General features: G+C 36.1%; 1 protein-coding gene across 2 annotated transcripts; it reads left to right on the top strand.

The window, feature by feature from the left end:
• The first annotated feature begins 452 nt into the window (after window positions 1–452).
• Window positions 453–16,913, top strand: Golga7 (golgin A7). Of its 2 annotated transcripts, none has more exons than XM_076853821.2 (6): window positions 453–537; window positions 862–994; window positions 6,028–6,180; window positions 12,348–12,449; window positions 13,415–13,477; window positions 16,136–16,913. In XM_076853821.2, the coding sequence occupies exons 2-5, from the start codon at window positions 884–886 to the stop codon at window positions 13,460–13,462; spliced, it is 414 nt and encodes a 137-aa protein (XP_076709936.1). In that variant the 5' UTR covers window positions 453–537; window positions 862–883; the 3' UTR covers window positions 13,463–13,477; window positions 16,136–16,913. The 2 variants fall into 2 exon arrangements, with proteins under 2 accessions (XP_076709936.1, XP_076709935.1); XM_076853820.1 differs by lacking the exon at window positions 453–537 and adding an exon at window positions 597–637.
• Window positions 16,914–18,554: the final 1,641 nt, after the last annotated feature.

Here is an 18,554-nt window from a genome sequence, read left to right as displayed (position 1 = left end):
CCAGGGAAGAGCTGGAAGATGGATGTTTGAGAATGTAGCTCAGGCAGATTCTTTGTCCTCCCTCGAACTCTTGTTTCAGGAATTTATCGGGGAGTCAAATGCACTCCCAGTAGTCTGATTTCTGTTTCTAATATGTGTGAGCAGTTTGTTTTGCGTTTGAGGGAGGATGTTTTTGTTTGGTTTTTGTGTTTAAACTGGGTGACGTAACCCACGCGGAAGCTGCGATGTCCAATCAAGAATGAAAATAACGCACTTACAATCAGTGATCAGAAATCACCTCGCCACAACCAATAGGGAAATGACACAATGGGAAATTCCGAGTCTCAAACCCCAGCCTCGGCTGTGGGCTTCAGTCTCCACAGCTGCCCCGCCCGCTTCGCCCAGTTCTGTAGTCCTTTCCTTCCGGGAGGACTCCGCCCTCCTTAGCAGGAGGCGGGGTCGGCATGGTCCCGCCCCCGGCGCGCCTTCTTCCACCCGGCACTGCAGCGCGCAGCCTCGGCAGGGTCGCTTTACGACCGGAGGAGTCAAAGACTTAAGGTAGGAGGCCGAACTGAGGGGCGGGGAAAGGAGGTTTTTGCGTCAGAACGTAAGTGACGGCGAAGGCGGCGCGACAGCAGCTGGAGGGCAGGAGAGGCGGGTTGGTGTTTCCCGGGCCGAACCAGGATGTGGGGGGCGCGGGGCCTGGGCAGGGGCGGTAGCTGAAAGCCCGCTGCGACAGCATGGGTGAAGGGGAGCGGAGAGGGGGAGGCCTTGGGCTTCTTTGGGTGGTGGGTGGGTCCGAAGGGCAGGCGGGCCAGAGTCCCGGGTCCAGGCCGGGGATCTGACCCATGGTGCCCCCTCCCCCACTCCCCGAACTCGCAGCGCGGCCGGTCCTGTCCTCGCCATGAGGCCGCAGCAGGCGCCGGTGTCCGGGAAGGTATTCATTCAACGAGACTACAGCAGTGGTACACGCTGCCAGTTCCAGACCAAGTTCCCCGCGGAGCTGGAGAACCGGGTACGCTTCGTATCTCCCTGCACCTGCTCTGGGGCGAGGGAGGGTATCACGGCACGGAGATTCGGAGCGGAGAGGGAGAATGGGCAAGACATCCGGTCTGTCTCTCGGTTCTGGGGGAGAGGCAGACCCAGAAGGGGGACGTGGCCAAAGATATATGAAGGCAGCAAGATCTGGTGTTTGGAGAAGGAAAAATAAGACCAAGCCCCTAGGTGTGATGATCTTATAGAACTTTATGATGCCCAGTGTGGGAAGTCTGTATCCACCAGTCGTCGTACCCTTCTGTCAGTCATCCCCACCTCCTGGTTATTGACAACAGTGATAATCAGCCATCTCACTCAGCTGGTTGTGAGCTGTATCCTCCTACCTTTCCTCGCAAAGAAAGCATCATCTTCCTCATGACTGGCATTTGTGGTCACTGTGCTGGTCACACTGCTCATCTAAAAAGGTTTGTTAAGTGTTATGCCAGGCAAGGCAGACAGGCCTTCTTGGAACCTGAAAAACGTAGAGCATGACATGGGCTTGGACAGGAAAATATTTCAGAACAGGGCCTTAAGCTCGTCACTCCCAGTTATGATCACTGGTAGCTACCTGTTTGGCTTGCATATCAAAATTTTCATCAGCATATAAGACAAAAATGAAAGAATGAGATTTGTTTCCTCTTCCTTCAGATTTACCCATCCCCTCAATTTTATCTTTCTGAAAAAGTTAAATGGAGTGGGTGAAGGTGTGTGTTTTCTTGTACTCCCATGTGTTCACCCAACCAAAGGACAGTTCTTTTAGTCTCCAGCTCTGTTTCCTATTCAGGTCAGTTTCTGGTTAGCTGGGAGCAAGTTTTGTGGTTCTTTCCTCTTTGGTATCCAGGGAGAGGGACTGAGAGGTAATTAGGTATGATGTGGGTGTGAGGATTGGAAATGCTGGTCATAGACTAAGAGGGTGAGGTAAGTGCTTACTAGAGAGAGACCTACAGCAGCCATTTAAAGCCAGCTTGCAGGCTAGGATAGTAGCTTAGTGCTAGAGCATATTCTCAGCACTCCTGAGGCCCTGGGTTCAAATCCCAAACATCAAAAATAATCAGATTTTTTGACCAAGGTGTGTTGCTCTCCTGATTGACAATGATCATTTATAGTTTCCTTCAGCTTGATTTATAACTACAGGTAGGTTAGGGACCCAAATATGCTTCTTTAACAGTAAATTAAATATATAAAGCATGCCTTAAAAAGATGGTTTGTAGTTTCGCTTGTTTGTGAAATGCTATTCAAATGCTACATTTTGTTGTCGGTGTTGAGTTAACTTGGCATGACAGTAAGTGGACATTTCAACAGTAGTTTGAAGAGGTAGAAGTTGAGCAAGTTTAGAACTAGATTTTTAAAGTACTTTACAGTTAACATGTTCTACATGTGAATACTTACATAAAATGGATCAAATATTTTTAAGCTTCTTTTAGAAACTATGACTTACATAATTTAAATACATTCAAAGCAATGTAAACTTTTTTCTGTACACATTTCCATATTGCAAGATTCCTTTGTATGTTTAAAAGTTAAACTTCCAGCTCATAGTTGAGAAATACATTTATGCAGAAGCCTTCCACTGAGTATGGTAGAGCCTTTTTTTATAGTGGAGTACAGAAGCACAATGTAATCATAATACTTCAACTGATTATTACAGGAAATTGATGTTGCTAAATTCTGGAGTTATTTTACTTCTTTGACTTCATGTAGCCCAGAACAGGCTTGTGGTACTAAATACTGTTTGGAATATTATATGTTGCTATTCAGTTGTGCTTTTTATTTTTTTTTTTTTTTTTTTTTTTTTGTCTTTTTAAATGTTTGGGTTAAAATACTACCTTATATTTTAAACCACTTAGGAAAGCTTTCGTGTTTTTTTTTTTCCTATGCCAAGATTAAATTTAAATTACAGGTTTAAATCTTCCTCACTTTGATGGGAAACTGAAAGGTTTCTCTCTATGTTTCTCTACTACCCTAGAAATGTCACTGATTGCTCTGCCACTGGGTCTGATTTTCCTTATGTGAGAATATCCCACTAGGGAATTTAATAGAAGAAGAAACTAACATACAAATGTTTTGTGTTACTTTTATGCATTTTTTTAAAAGCACACATTTGTGTACTTTAATTTGAGAGTTTAGATAAGTTCCATTAACAAGATTACCTCTCCACCACTTGTTAGAATGCTTTGGCGTTTAAGTGCTTTGTTGCTAGACAGTTTTTTTTGTTTTGTTTTGTTTTTTTCCTGGAAATTTGCAAATATAAATACACTAAAGCATAGTCTACTCAAATTTGCATTAAGTATGGGTACAATATTTCAACAAAATAACAACTTTATGCCAGATAGTTCTTTAAAGGAAGCTTTAGTCTCATTTCAGCCAAAATACAGAGATATCTTAGTCACCCTTAGTCTGGGTAGAAGAAAAATGAGTGGACTATAATTGTGGCTGTAATTCCCCTACATATCTTTTAAAATATGTCTACATTTGGTCTGTAGAGATTACCTTTGATTTGCCACCTTGAATTTGTGATCACTCTAAGCTTTAGCACCATGCAATTTAACAAAAACAAAAAAATTCTGGGAAAGAGTCTGATTTCCATTTCCATTCTGGGTTTCAGTGTCTAATGGTCCAAATTTGTATTTTGCTCCAACTTTATATATAATCTCCAAATTTTGATTTAATTCCTGTATCAGTGTTCAGAGAGTGACAGGGATACAGAGAGCTGTCTTCTTAGGGCCTAAAGGTAGTAGGGAAAAAATGTCTTAATTTGTTATTTTGAGCTCTTGCATTTTAAGGACAGTTGTGTCACTTAACAATAAGGATACATTCTGACAAATTCATCATTAGGCAATTTTTTTGTTGTAAAAACATCAGAGAATAAACTTACACAAATCTGAAATATATGAGGCTGCTGCTGACATTATTTTATAGTAAACTTATAAGTAGGAATAAAGTATAGCACAGAATATACATAAACCAGTAACATATTCACTTATTATTATCATCATGGGGAGTTTTATGTACTATTCATAATTGAATACATAACTACTTTCTCTATGACTGGCAACGTGGTTGGTTGTTGACACCAGTACTACCACAGACGTGAAGGATGTATTCCCCTACTATTTCGTGTGTGTCACTAGGTGATAATAAATTTTCAGCTCAATTATAACGACATGGGACCACTGTCATATGCAGCCTGTCAACCTAAACATGACGTAGTAAACTACCCTTGTGTTGTATGCCTTTACTGTTGCCTTTTGTGCTTTTTAAAAATAAACTTTCAAAAGTTTTTTTTTGTGTATTAGAGATTGAAACCAGGGCCTCGCAAATGCTGAGCATGTGCTCTACCACAGAACCACACCATAAACCCATCAAAAACACTTTTTATTTGTTTTTCCTACCTGGCCTATGATTTTGCCCCCAACATGTAAAGCATGAAATCTCAAGAATGCTAACCTGAAAGAAATAAGTCTGGATCCCATGATTTTGAATTATAATGTATATGGAGAAATGTAAATAATTCAAAGGAATTTACCAAATCATAACATTGTAAGCAGATCAAAAATTGTTACTGGGATTATTTTGTCTCGTACATACTTTGAGGTTCTTTGATATTTTTCTGAATCTATTTCAATTGAAAGGAAAACTTCATAAAAGGGAATTCATAAGTAAGTAATTATAAGTTTTATGAATTATGGAGGCATTATGTGAGAGAAGGCCTAAAGTGAAGACAGGCAAATTGTAATTTGTTACCAAGAATGACAGTATTAGATAAAATACTTACAATGGGTCTTAAAGTCCTAGGGTCAAGTATTGAGATTCAAGTTCTATAAAGCACTATTAGAAGAAGAAAGTAAAGTGATATTGGAAGAATAAAGTAAAAGCAGATAGAGTGAAAAAGTAGATGTTAGAATGGTACAGTTGTGTGCCATTTTGTTGGAGGAGGGTGTCCCGGGAGGAGTCGCCTGGCGGTGGGTTCGCAATAACAACATGTTCGCAATAACAACGTGAACAGGAACACGTAAATGCATCATTAGGTGATGTCCTCCCTTTTGATCATCATGGAATGTAGTCACACACACTAAGGGCTGCCACATTGCTGGCTGATATAATCTATGTGGCCACTGTCACATATGTGGTCTCTCATTGAGTGAAACATCACAGGGCATGACTATTAGTGTAAACTTATTGCAACAATGTCATTGAATAGAAAGAGGTAATAGGAGTGACTTGGTGTGAAAAGTTGTTATTTTGTTCCATTGTGAGCTTTTAGTAACAAAATAGTTATTTTAAAAGATGGCAGACAGGGAAAGCTGAATATAGAACTTTGTAGCTTTTAATTACCCTACTTAAAATAACCTTTCATTTTCCTAGTAATTTCTAATGTTTAGATACTCAATTTAAGATTACTTCCCAAATAAAGGAAACTTCTTCCTTTTATGATCCCACTGTGCCTTGTATATGCCTTTACTATGATGTCTAGTTTATGGAGTTTTTATGTTTTACAGAACTAAACTCTTGAGAACTGAAACAGTGTCTTATTCGTCTTTCTCTAAGGCTGGTCATAGGATCTGATAGGAGGTGCTCAATCAACGTGAATACAAGTGAATGAAGAAAAGAATAGATTATATAATTTAGTTATTTGAAATTTGTTATAAAGAATAAAGAACTACCAGCCTTGAAGACATCCAGTGTTCATAAGAAGGATAAAATTAAACAATCCCCAATCAGTTTCAGTAACGATCCAGATCGAATCACCTAAGGAATTATTTGCTGACTTTATTTATTTATTTTTTGCATTACAATTCTTAATACACCATTATACAATAATTTATCATATCTCTGATTATATATAAGGTATGTTGACACCAAATTCACATCTTCATACATGTATTTTGTATAATGATGAGTATTTGCTGACTTTAAAATTGCAAAATATCAATATAAATTAGTTATAGAAAGCATTAATGAGTTGCTGGGGGTTTTTCCAAAACTTACTTTTAAATTCTTTCTTCCCTACAGATTGATAGGCAGCAGTTTGAAGAGACAGTTCGAACTCTAAATAACCTTTATGCAGAAGCAGAGAAGCTTGGGGGCCAATCGTATCTTGAAGGCTGTTTGGCTTGTTTAACAGCATATACCATCTTCTTATGTATGGAAACTCATTATGAGAAGGTAAAGCCACATTTGTTGTCTCTAAATCTCTTGAAATCATAAAGAAAGTACATTTATTATACATTTGTGTTTCCATAGTGAAAATTGCCATAAAGTTAATAGGGGCATCTAGGTGATAATTCAAGTTATAATGTTGCTCCTTTATCCAGAGCATATAGGAATGAGTCCTGAGTGTTTCAGAAACAGAGCAGAATTGGTGTGTCCACTGGGAATCAACATGTCAGTTGATTCTCTTAAGATGAATGTGGAGAATCTATATATTCTCATTCTGTCCCATCTTTTTGAGGATCATTTTGCTTTATTTCCCCAGATTTCTGTCTTCAGTTTTATCCTGCCACCTGAGTTCTTGTCTTTTCTTACCAAATAACTGCTGAATCCAGAGTTGCTGGCTTCTCAACTTGAGGTGTCCAAAAGTCAAAACTCTGATCTCTTTATTTTGTTCAATAGTACCACTGTCTTTTCACTACCATTTTTAAGTATAAGAGATGAAAAAGAGAAAAATAATTAGTTGTCAAAGACCGAAATGTCTTTCATTTTCCTGTTTATTAATTCACTTCATCTGTCTTTATCCTAATTTGTGCCCCTATTATCTCTCTTGTATTGAATTAGTCTCCTGACCCATCTGATTTCTTCCCTTCTTTTACTTTTCCAGCCTATCTGCTACTGTCTTTATAAAACAGCCTTACTTCCTACCACTGCTGCTAAGTAAGAGATCTTTTCTAACTTCCCAGTTATTGCTACTGGGTCAGGTTCAAGCATCCCTTGAGCTGAACTCCAGCTTACCATGCCAGCTGTGTCTCCCACTCCTTTCACTTTCTTCATCATCTAAACTTGATGCTCATCAGTCACAAAAGATGCTCTCCATAGTTTTCATCCATCTAGAATGACATTCTTCCCATATTCAGATACCACTCATTCCTTATTTCCCACTTCATCAAACTTCTCCTTACTCTTCTAATCTGAATTTTTTTTGTTTTCCTCTCTATCCCTACACCATTTGATTTCTATTCTATGTGACGTGTGCTTTACTTGGAATATAATGGTTTATGTTCACGTCTTATCTGCCCTTCAACTATGTATTATTGTTGAGGTCAAATAATACCTTCACCAATAAATATCCCTCTTAATGCCTAACACTGTACTCTCTTAGTCTTAACTACAATCCTATCTTATATAAAAGGTATATTTAAATACCTAAGTTAGCAGCTTGTATCCTGCATATCACATTCAGAAGCAGCAAACATTTATTCCTGTTTTTAAAGTTACCCAGGATTAGTATCAGCTTGCAGTCTGTTTTGTTTTGTTTTGTATCTCTTCTTTCATAATTTAATTTGGTGAATGAAAGGTCGGGGGATTCATTCATTCAATAAATATCTGTTGAAAGTCTACTGTGTGTTAAGTAACGTGCTAAGCAAGATACCAGGGAAATAATTGAACAAGACAAACAAAATGATTACTGACCTTGTGGAATTGATAATTTCATGGTAACAAACTGATACTAACAAGTAAAGAAGTAAAACTAACAAAATTATAAAATGAATAAGTGCCTTGAAGGAAATAAACTGACCTATGATATAATAGGAACCTAATTTAGATTGCATGATCAGAAAAGACCTCAAGGTGATGACATTTAAGCTGCTCTCTGAAGGATGAAAATCCTGATACCATTCTGGCAGAGAGATGAGTATATGCAAAGGCCCAGGGAGCTTAATGTGTTCCAGGAACTGAAAGAAGATAGTATGGCACAAGAAGAGGGATCAGAGAATGCCTCAGATGGATTTGGAAAGGTACACAGGAGTGGCATCACACAAGAGTATGTTGTTCTTGTAAAGAAGTATAGCTTTTATTTGTGGTGCAGCCAGAAGTTACTTGGAAGTTTTAAACAGGAGAGTAATATGGTCAGATTTTCATTTCAAAAAGATCTTTTCGCTCTGGGAATAAGTTTAGGAAGCTCCACAAAAGTCCACACAGAAGTACTACACACAATAGTGTAGCTTTACTACTGCTTGTAATCCCAGCAGTTTTGGAGATGGGAGGCAGGAGGATCGCAAGTTCAAGGTCAGCCTGGGCAACTTAGTGAGACCCTGTCTCAAAATAAAAAGGACTCAGGATGTAGCTCAGTGGGAGAGCAGTCCTGGGTTCAATCCCCAGTGCATAAGGAGAAAAAAATTTTGTCATTCAAGAGTGGTCATTTAAAGAGAAGTACATGATATTGCCAATTAAGATAGAAATACATCCTCTTGGGTATTTTGTGTTTAGTGGCATATTAGAGACTATTTCTCTACACCATTTAAATTTGTTTATAAAATTTTAATTAACAAATTTAATTAATTTGTTTATAAAATTATTTGTTCATGTATATTTGCTGAAATAGACATTAGATACTTCCTGCTGACATCATTTATGGAAAGAAATTAATAATTGGGTGCCAGCCAAGTCATACTAGTTAAAGGGATCCTGAACACATTTATCTTTCCGAGTTCTCTCAACTGTAAATTGTATGTTGGAATTATATGTTGCCTCACATTCAGGAAATACTTAGTAAGCGGTGTTTTCTTGAGATCAGTTTTAAAACGAAGTTCATGTCTGTATAAGTTTGATGGGATATTTGTGAACTCACAAATGTGTTTTTACTCTAAGCATAAATAATACTTTTTAGCCATCTGCTAGTTTGGATGCTAAAATACTTAGCTCTCAATTAAAATCCATTTGATAACGTTAAAAGATGATTCTTCTCAATATCAAATATAAATGGAAATTGATTCCAGTATTATGTTTTAACTTAGATTTATAGACAATATATGAAGTACTAGTTTATAGATCTAATCAAGACCTTTTTTTTTTTTTTTTTTTTAAGTTATAGATGGACCCAATACCTTTGCTTTATTTACTTATTTTTTGTGGTGCTGAGGATCAAACCCCGTGCCTTACACGTGCTAGGCAAGCACTCTCCCATTGAGCCACAACCCCAGCCCTAATCAAGATTTCTTTTTATAAAGCAAGTGAAAACCAAATAAAATTAATCAAGAAACCAAGACTTAAGGCATGATCAAACTTTTCAAATAAATGATATTTTTTTTTCCCTAGGAATTAGATACAAATAACCAGATCTTGCAAAGTTAGTAACTAATGATTATAATATAGTGTACCTGTACTTTTATCTTTTGATGGGGGGAGATGATGATGGAACTCAGGGCCTCACTAGGCTAGTGCTTTACCACTAAGCTACACCCCCAGCATGTACCTATACTTTGTTTTTCTTTTCTGGTTTTTTGGATCTGTTTGTTTGTTTTGGCAGGTGGGAGGCAATACTGGAGATTGAATATAGGGGTGCTTTACTACTGGAGTTCATCCTCAGCCCCTTTTTTATTTTGAGACAGGTTCTAAATTGCCAAATCTGGACTGGAACTTGTGGTCCTCCTACCTCAGTCTCCTAAATTGTTGGGGTAACAAACATATGCTACCACTGCCAGCTGCATACCTATACTTTTAAAAGAAAACATTTAAAATATGTCTTTTTGTCTTTAATAATCTTTAAAAAAGAGAAAAAGTAAGAATAATCATCCTCTCCCTTCCCAGACTGTCCCCTAGGAATTTCTGTGATTTTATTTATTTATTTATGAAAAGACAGGGTTGAATCATCAGTGTCTTTTGTTTTAAATACTCAAGTTTCTAGTCTAGAGTTAGGCAAATATAATGATGCTTACACTTTTGTCATGTGGGTTAAATTTTTTGAATTTGTAAATAGGCTTTTTAAAACTTGCTAGAACAATTCATGCATTTTGTTTCCCATACTATGCCATTTATTGATTTAAAATGAAGATAAAGACTTCAGTGTTGTTTCTCTATTGTTGCTATCCATGATAATTAGGGAACAAATGAGCTTGTGGAAGGTTCTCCTCTCAGTAACTGTCCGCCTTGTTTATCAACTAGAAAGCATCTCTTTTTACTATGTACTGAAATCTAAAAAGATTAGTTAGAAAGACAGACACTTGGGTATTATCTGTATATGCTCACACCAAGCCTCACTCAGACTGTTTTTTCTTGAAGGTCTAGTGGACCATCTTCAGTTTAATATTTCTAGGGAAACCTTCCAGAGGTTTGACCATGTTTCATTTTGTAAATATACAAATCGTGTCAAAGGTCTGAGAATAATAGATATTTTTTTTTAAATATTATGGTTTATTTTGACATTGATGTACCAAAATAATAACATGTCAATGTAAGGTTTCTTGGGGTGAGAATTGTGCTTTTTGCTGCCACTATTATTAATTTTCTGTTTCTAAGGGGCCTTAAAAGTTTAAAAGCATCTTGTTTAGGACAGAATTGCCTTCACCAAAGTAGCATAAAAGGATTTGGAGTTTATACAAAAAGAAGACTAATTGTTTTCTTTCTGAACTGAACCTATATGCACATGAATGTTACTGTGTTACTAGAGTTTAAATAAAAATCTTGCCCAACAAAGTTATGCTTGAATTAAATAAAGGAATGCTATTTCCTTACTAGTAACCTGTAACCCTAAAAGAAAAGGAAAGCTGTTCTGAAGTAATCCTTTCTTCAAAACCAGCCATGCAAACCTTTTTCTAAGTGTCCTCTCCAATATTAATGGACAGAGGCAAAGAGAGACTGAGTCTCTAGTTTCTGATTCTGGCATTGAGCTCAGAAGGAAATTGAAGAGAAGATTAAGAGTCCTGAGTTGGACACCTTTATGGGATACTTCCTTCTGTTCATTATTTTAGGATGATTGACAACTCTGATATACAGATGGTACCTGAAGCTTGCCTTCTTTTTTTTTTTTTCCCCCGGCTCATAATGACCAAGCACAGCTCAGATTCTTTGAAAGCTGAAAATGGGAGTGATATATGCATTGCTTCAGGTAATTAAGTGAAAAAATCTTTCTTTAAAAATAGTATTTTTAATTAAAGAATAATGCAGACTGCTCTATCAATAATTCTACACTTTTTTAAAAGAGAAAACTTGAGATTGTACTGTCCACAAAGATATAACTTGAAAAAACTACATCTTTCTTCAGTAAGGAAATTCTTTTTACAACCGTATAATTTTAAATTCTAAATAAATTTATACCACAGCATCTAAATTGTAACATCTGAATTTGTTAGTTTGGCCTGATACACATACTCCCATCCTTAAAATATTGCTTAACTTCAAACTTTATTTTTATACAGTTCTTTTTCCCTTTGTACTGCAGTCACGTTTCTGACTTTATCATTTACTGATAGTGTGAATTTAAGAAAATATATAGTAATTTAAAGAGCTGAATCAAAGTCCCTTTGAACATTAGAGCCAGAAAAGGGTTATGAATAACTTTAAGCCTGAAATAAAACATGTAACTCTTTGATTTTGGATAAAGCTATTAAGATTTATTTTCTTCTAGCTTATCTGTCTCAGAATTGCCATTACTAAAGCTAGAGATGTGGCTATTCCAGAAGTTCCTTTTTATTCTATCTGGTTTTCGTCTGTATTTGCCTTGACTTTTACAAGCTTAATACTAAACTTATAAATTGAGGTTCCTGCCTGGGAAACAAGAGTAAACTGCAGAATAACACTACATGCAAACATGGAAATGCACGACTGTCACAATCAGAAACTCCATGACAGCTAATGTCTGCATGCTCTAAAAGGAAATAAATTTTCCTTTTCTAAAATGACTGGGTTCCCTTTAGTTATAGGCCAACTTTGTACCATTACAAAAATGCACAAAGAGGAAAACATTCGGAAATGTTGAAAGAGAAGGCCAGGAACCGTCCTTGATTTTAGAAAAGGTCGCATTACCTGACACTTACTGAGTAATGAGAGAAACATAACAAGCCGTTGCATATATAATTGTCAGTTTATTTCTGTATATCCATGATTGAGGTGACAGGGAGGTAAGAAGGAAGGAAATTGGTTCTCATTGTGCTTTTGTATACATTTGCATTTACACTGCATGGAAGATACTTTTGACTTGAACAGTCTTATCACCCTGTGCTATAAATTGAATGCAACTGATGTGAGCCGATTAATCAGAGCTCTGTATTCTGCCTTACAATATCCATTTGATTTCCCTTGAACTCTAATTCCACTGTCTGAATATTTTGAGATCTAGCTTATGCTACAAGGGAAATCTGCTGAAATTTGTAAAAAGCTGCGGTGTCTCTTTCTGCCAGGTTCTGAAGAAAGTCTCCAAGTATATTCAAGAACAGAATGAGAAGATATATGCTCCCCAAGGTCTCCTCCTGACAGACCCTATTGAGAGAGGACTTCGAGTTGTATCTTTTTTTTAGTCCACATCATAAGGTCTAAATATTTAAAAAAAAAAAAAAAAAAAATGATGGTACCATTGTGTGTTGACCAGAGATAGTTTAATTCCTATCTTTTGTATTTGCCTTAGGAAGTTTCTATGTGAATTGCATATCTACTGTAAGCATGCTGTCTCCAGCATTTTTTCTAAAAGCATGTCTTTTGCATTGTACAGGTCTCTGGATTGTTTAGTATTCTGGTTACCATCTTTCTTGGTGGTTCTGAGGGCATCTTGTAGTAATAATGGGGGTTGTATGAGTAATGCATTTCAGCTGCAGAAACTCTGAACCTAAAGCCCCTTTGAAATGTATAAACTCATAATGTGTGGTGAGACTTGTCATCCAAATGAATTGCAGTTCCATGGGGTCATCTGACTAGTTGAAATCAATTACAGATGCCAGATGTATAATTTCATTACCTTTGACACACTGTGCATATTTTTAGAAGCAGTAAGCTTTGAAAATTGCTAAGTGAATTTGGTAAATAAAATTGCAAAAACTAATTTAGCTTGATAACTGAAGTAATGAGTAAATAATTTCCTTAAAAACCTAGGTCACAAAATCCTAGGCCTTCCAGCTGATAATAATTTCAGCAGTTTTATTTATACTCTGCAGCAGTGATTTTTAAACTTTTAGGGGTCATGAACCCTCTCTCAAGAAAAGGTTTTCATATAATTTCAAGACAATTTTGAACCACTGAATTCATTACCTCCATGAATTCTCAGTTAAGAATTTCCTAATTCTACAAATAAAGCCCCCTTTTCTTTTTTTTTTTTTTTTTGTAAATAAATAATTAGTGTTAGAATTTTCAGCAAAGTGGAGAAAGCAGGTTTAACAAAGTAGCAAATCTGCAAACCATATACATGTTGCCATAGTCAGTCCCCTTTTGTATGTTGCATTCTATAGTGTGTTTTCTTAACAGCCATGCTGTTTAGATTGAAATTACCATTTATGAAGACAGAGGCATGAGCAGTGGAAGATAAACCATAAAATTAAAGGTAAATATGAAGTAATATGGTTTATATACAACTTTTGAAAATTTATACATGACTTTTCCTACCTGCATAGTAAATAAGTCATTGAATCATACAGTTAAATGTTATATTTATTGTATTAGCTTAAGCTGATCACCCAAGCAACTTGATTTTTAAAATAACTCAAGATAAATTTAGTAATAGAATTTAGTTTTTTCCCTATATTGTCTCTAGGTTAGTTTTGTTTTTTGTTTTTAGAGTAAGGATTATTTGTCTTGTTTTAACATTTTGAACTATCCTAAACACTTAAGTGTTGGATTTTTTGTATATGAATCAGTTCAGAGATTTGCCTGTATATTTGACAAACGGTTTTAATAAGGAAAGAAATATTTATTTCAGAGAGAAGTGGTAAGATTCTGAATATTTCTTTTATTATATTTAAGTGGCTTCAGAGCCCTGCCTAAAAAACTTGACCTAGTAGGTAAAATTGATTCCTGTTTAAAATGTTAATGTTCTTTTATATCCAGATAATGCCCTTTAATAAGTAAGAAACAAATTAGTTAATACTAATTAGAATTTATAGGCAAAATCATGTTGAGCCCATAACTACATTTGGTTGGCCTTCTAAGGGACAGTAGATAATAGTTAACCATTGTCAATTTCAGTTATGTGCACTCTCTACAGACGTATTCTGCTGCTACACTTTTCTAATTGGCTTGCAGATATTTATTGCTCAATCACAGGCAGCACAGACTCAGAATAAATGCATTGGAGAGTGGGGACATACCAGGGATTGAACTCAGGGGCACTTGACCACTGAGCCACATTCCCCAGCCCTATTTTGTATTTTATTTAGAGACAGGGTCTCACTGAGTTGGTTAGTGCCTCACCATTGCTAAGGCTGGCTTGGATCCTCCTGCCTCAGCCTCCCAAGCTGCTGGTATGACAGGCATGCACCACCACGGCCAGCTACATATTTTCTAAGGCAACAATAATAGTTCCCACTTACATCACACCCACTATGTACCAGGTATTGTACCAATGGTCCTTCTAAAGTACCCCAAAACCCTGTATAATATTTCCCCCATTTTACAGATAAGCAAACTGAGGTACCAAATGTATTGAATTATCAAGATCCCATAGTGAACGAGTATTTAGAATGTGAATCCAAGTATGACTAGCCATAAAAGGCCAGTTTTGTACACCACGCTTCTTTTGCAGTATTTGCAGCAGTAGGAAAATACAGAAAGGAAAGAGTTTATCAGAGTATTCTAGATGTGTGTCCCTTTCTTCTCTTTCCTTTTTCAACAGCCTTTTTAAAAGTTCGTTTTTTCCTGCTCCTGTTCCATTTATTGAATTCTACAAATCATCCAACATTCCAGAGCTGCCTTCTTTGAGCACTAATGTGTCACCTGAACCCTTGAAAAACCAGAGATTTAAATGATGACATCCTCTGCCATATGTTTTATTCCTTTAAAAAGGCTTTGTTTTGGAACACATAATGTTACTTGTCCATAGACTTTCTTGTGTATAATTTTTAAACTGTTATTTTTCAAAATATTATTTCTCAAACAATCAAGTAGGAACTTTCTGTGTGGTTTGTGTTACGTGCTATTTGAATAAGTTTGTTTTATCAATTGCAGCTGCATTGACTTGGCACAACCCATTTGTCATGACTCATTTTGCAGCGATTATTGCTTAATAGGATGTTTTTCTGAGGTGGTACGGTGTTTTAAGCAATTACACACCAGATGCTAATCTATCAATAATCAAACAACTGTGAAATTTTGAAATGGGGAAGATTTACATTAGGAACTTCTGGATAGTTTCATGAATGCAAATATTTTTGTTCAATACAATTTAGTGTACAGAGCTATTCTTAGTCCAGGATCTGGTGTGGGCTGAGATCTTAGAGAAGAGGGAAAATTAGAAGAATAATTTATTTAGTTATACAGTTTTTCTTAAGTGTGTAAGTTGTCTGCATATTGAAGTATTACATGGGAATTAAATTTAACAAAAGAACACATCAACCATGGTCTTCATTTTATAGAAGAGCTTTAAACAAAATCATGTTGCTCTTTGATTTTTTTTTAATATCATGTATCTCTATTAGTAGATACACTGATAAGTGTTTTCTCTCTGGATTAAGAGTGTTGTCTTTATTTTAAAAAATTAATGATTATTATATCACAATTAGTGACAATAAAAATAGCCAACATTTGTTGGCACTGTGTGCCAGCCATGATTAGTCAATCAACTGTAATTAATTTACAATTAAACAGCCATTATAAATGATTAATCATCACAACTCTCCAAGGTGGATATTGTTTTCCCTGTTTTTCAAGTGAGGAAACTGAGGCATGGAGAACTGAAGTTACTTAAAGATTAAACAGCTAGTAGATAGCAATCAAGCACCCTGTCTCAGTGATCAGCAGCTGACCCTGTGCTGATCATGGCATGATTGGCCAGAGATCTGATTATATAGGTTTGATTTCTAGACTGTTAAGCTGCATTCTGATTTAGACAAGTCATACAGATGTCAGTATTCTATCAGTTGGAACCCTTGCTTGGTGGAATATAGCTCATATAGAATAAGTTCATATCAGTTGATGTAAGAGAGATGGTTAGAGGTGATTTTTAGTACCCCTTTCTAAAACTTTTATTTTTCTCCTCTGATTATAGATCCCACATCCAGCTGGGACCCTCATCTACCCACTGGCTGATCACAGAGTGTCCCTACCTCCTCTCCAGAGCATCATTCCTTTGTATCTGCTGCCAGAGCCACGGTGCCATTTACTCCAAGGACTAACTTTCTAAAATTCCACACCTGGAGTGACCTCTAGTCGCTCAGCATCCACTTTGTGTCTTTAAATTGTGTAGGATTCTGTAATCTTCTGATTCGTTTCTGAGAAAACACAATGAAGCATTTCACATTTTTTTATTCAAAGTGATTATAAAATATGCAATTGGTCAGCTCAATACAAAGTTTTATTTATTTCTTACTTGCCACCAGTACCATGAAATCTATTCATTCCTTGGGCCAATTTTCCAGGTGGCTTTAGACTTCAATGAGTTTATATTAGTGAATGTTCAGTCTTATTCCCCCAAATTAATAAATGGCTTTTTTCCAGGTGAGGGATAGACTGTGTCTGTTATGCTGATGCATTTCCCAGATTTCAAAGAACTACCAGTTTTGCCATGATTCAAATCTTGAGATTGATTTCTGTTGTTCAGTTTTCAGACCAAAACTCATTGAAAAAATACTGTATAATGTTATTTGTTTTACTATAGCAATTATATCTAATTAAAGCAGTATTGAATGCAATTTCCAGTTATTTTATTTGGAGCCTTTTATGTTATTATTGCATTACCTTGAATGTTGGAAAGATGTGGTATGTGTTGCTTGTTCATTACACAAATAAGTAAGCACAATAAAGTGGATGCTAAACCATCAAACACATATGTCCCTGCTGTGTCCCTGAATGTGTAATAAGCAAGTATAGTAAATATTTTAATTATAGTTTTGTTATAAATATAACTTATGAGAAAAAAATTTGATAGGCATAGTACTGTATATTGCTAATTTTTAACCCTACTGGCAACTTTATGATTTATAGATTTCTCATACAGCCTCTTACAGTATTCAGTGCACAGAAATCTTATAATTGGTTTCAAATAAGTTAAGTGACTTCCAAGTTAAACTCTTAAGTCTGAATCAGTACTTCTAGTTCTTCTTTTGTCTGTATGTTCCTAGTGTTTGGGTTTCTTATGCCCCTCATTCTTTTCTGGGTTTGAGAGCACTGTATTTGGGAGAAAGTTAAGAAATATATTAGGAGAGAACGAAGCAGTTAAAAGTTTTACTTTCAGAGATATTGTAGGTGCTAATACTGGATTTAACCTTTCAGATGTAATTTCTTTTCTGGATGTGATAGTTATTCAATAAATCCCATAGGTCTGTGTAATATTTTAATTGTATAAAACTTTGTTACTTTATAGCCTCTTATAGTGTGTCTGCCTTTTAAACCCATTGCAATAACTTTGCTGAAATATTAACACATTAGTAAAACTTTTCTTAAACAAATTGTCTCTGTGTCATATTTGGTGTGATTTGATAAAGTGGTAAATGACATGGCATTAAATTTGGCAGAAAGATTGAATCACTGGTTACAATGTAGATTAGTTTTTTGTTTTTGTTTTTTGATTAGGGGGATTGAACCTGGAGTCACTGTTCCACTGTGCTACACTATTTTTATTTTGAGGCAGGGTCCCACTAAGTTTCCTCGCCTGGCCTTAAACTTGCAATCCTCCTGCCTTGGCTCCCCTGTCACTGGAATTACAAGTGTCCCTGCATGTACCATTAATGGATATCAGTAGGTCACACCTTTCGCTTGTTTACATGTTTTTAGAGCAGATACAGTAGTGTTGATAAAAGTCAAGGAATAGTTCCCAAGAGTTTTAAAAAGTATACGGAGAGACTGGAATGGTTCATTAGGAAAATGGTCACAATTATTGTTACTGTCTTAGATCATCTGATGATGCCAGGTTTTTTTTTTTTTAATGATGTAGATTTGTAGAGAATAACAGTTTATAAGATAGTCTATTCATTTGTGACCTTATTTTCCTACATAAAATGTTCAACTTCTTTCCTATCCAGTGAAACAAATAGTAACACAAGTAGTCAATTAATGTCCAGTAGTGTAAACTTGGAAATGTGTAGAGCATAGCAAACACCTAATTAACATCTTTGTTAGGAATGCCAAAATGTAGGTTCTGGACTATGTAACTTCTAGGATTCTTGGGATACTTTAGGAGTGCAATCTAGGTGTAGGCTGCTCCAAAATAAGTGGATACAATTACATTAGGAGATTCATAACCCTTTTTGGGGTAACTCAAGAGTCTCCGCAAAGGATCTGATTATTTTAAATTTATACCTCTCATTAGCAGGGGTTTATGAATTTTCTATTGTCAATATGGCTACCCCTGGGGTTTCTGGTTACTTAAAATGTTTTCCTATTCTGAAGTAGCCCATCTGTATGCAGATGTGACATTCTGTGAAATTCTGCCTAAAATCATGAAGTCCTATAGGAATTGAATGCCTATC

The sequence above is a fragment of the Callospermophilus lateralis genome, chromosome 4, assembly GCF_048772815.1.
Source record: "Callospermophilus lateralis isolate mCalLat2 chromosome 4, mCalLat2.hap1, whole genome shotgun sequence".
Lineage (NCBI taxonomy): Eukaryota > Metazoa > Chordata > Mammalia > Rodentia > Sciuridae > Callospermophilus > Callospermophilus lateralis.
The sequence above is the reverse complement of the archived record's forward strand: the minus strand, read 5'-3'. Positions and strand labels throughout refer to the sequence as shown.

Bases quoted from the DNA above. Each gene is read 5' to 3' on its own strand.
- Golga7 (XM_076853821.2), top strand. From the start codon at position 884: ATGAGGCCGCAGCAGGCGCCGGTGTCCGGGAAGGTATTCATTCAACGA. The intron at 6,181-12,347 runs GTAAAGCCACAT...TCTTTCTGCCAG, and splicing joins TGGAAACTCATTATGAGAAG to GTTCTGAAGAAAGTCTCCAA. The intron at 12,450-13,414 runs GTATCTTTTTTT...CATGCTGTTTAG, and splicing joins TTGAGAGAGGACTTCGAGTT to ATTGAAATTACCATTTATGA.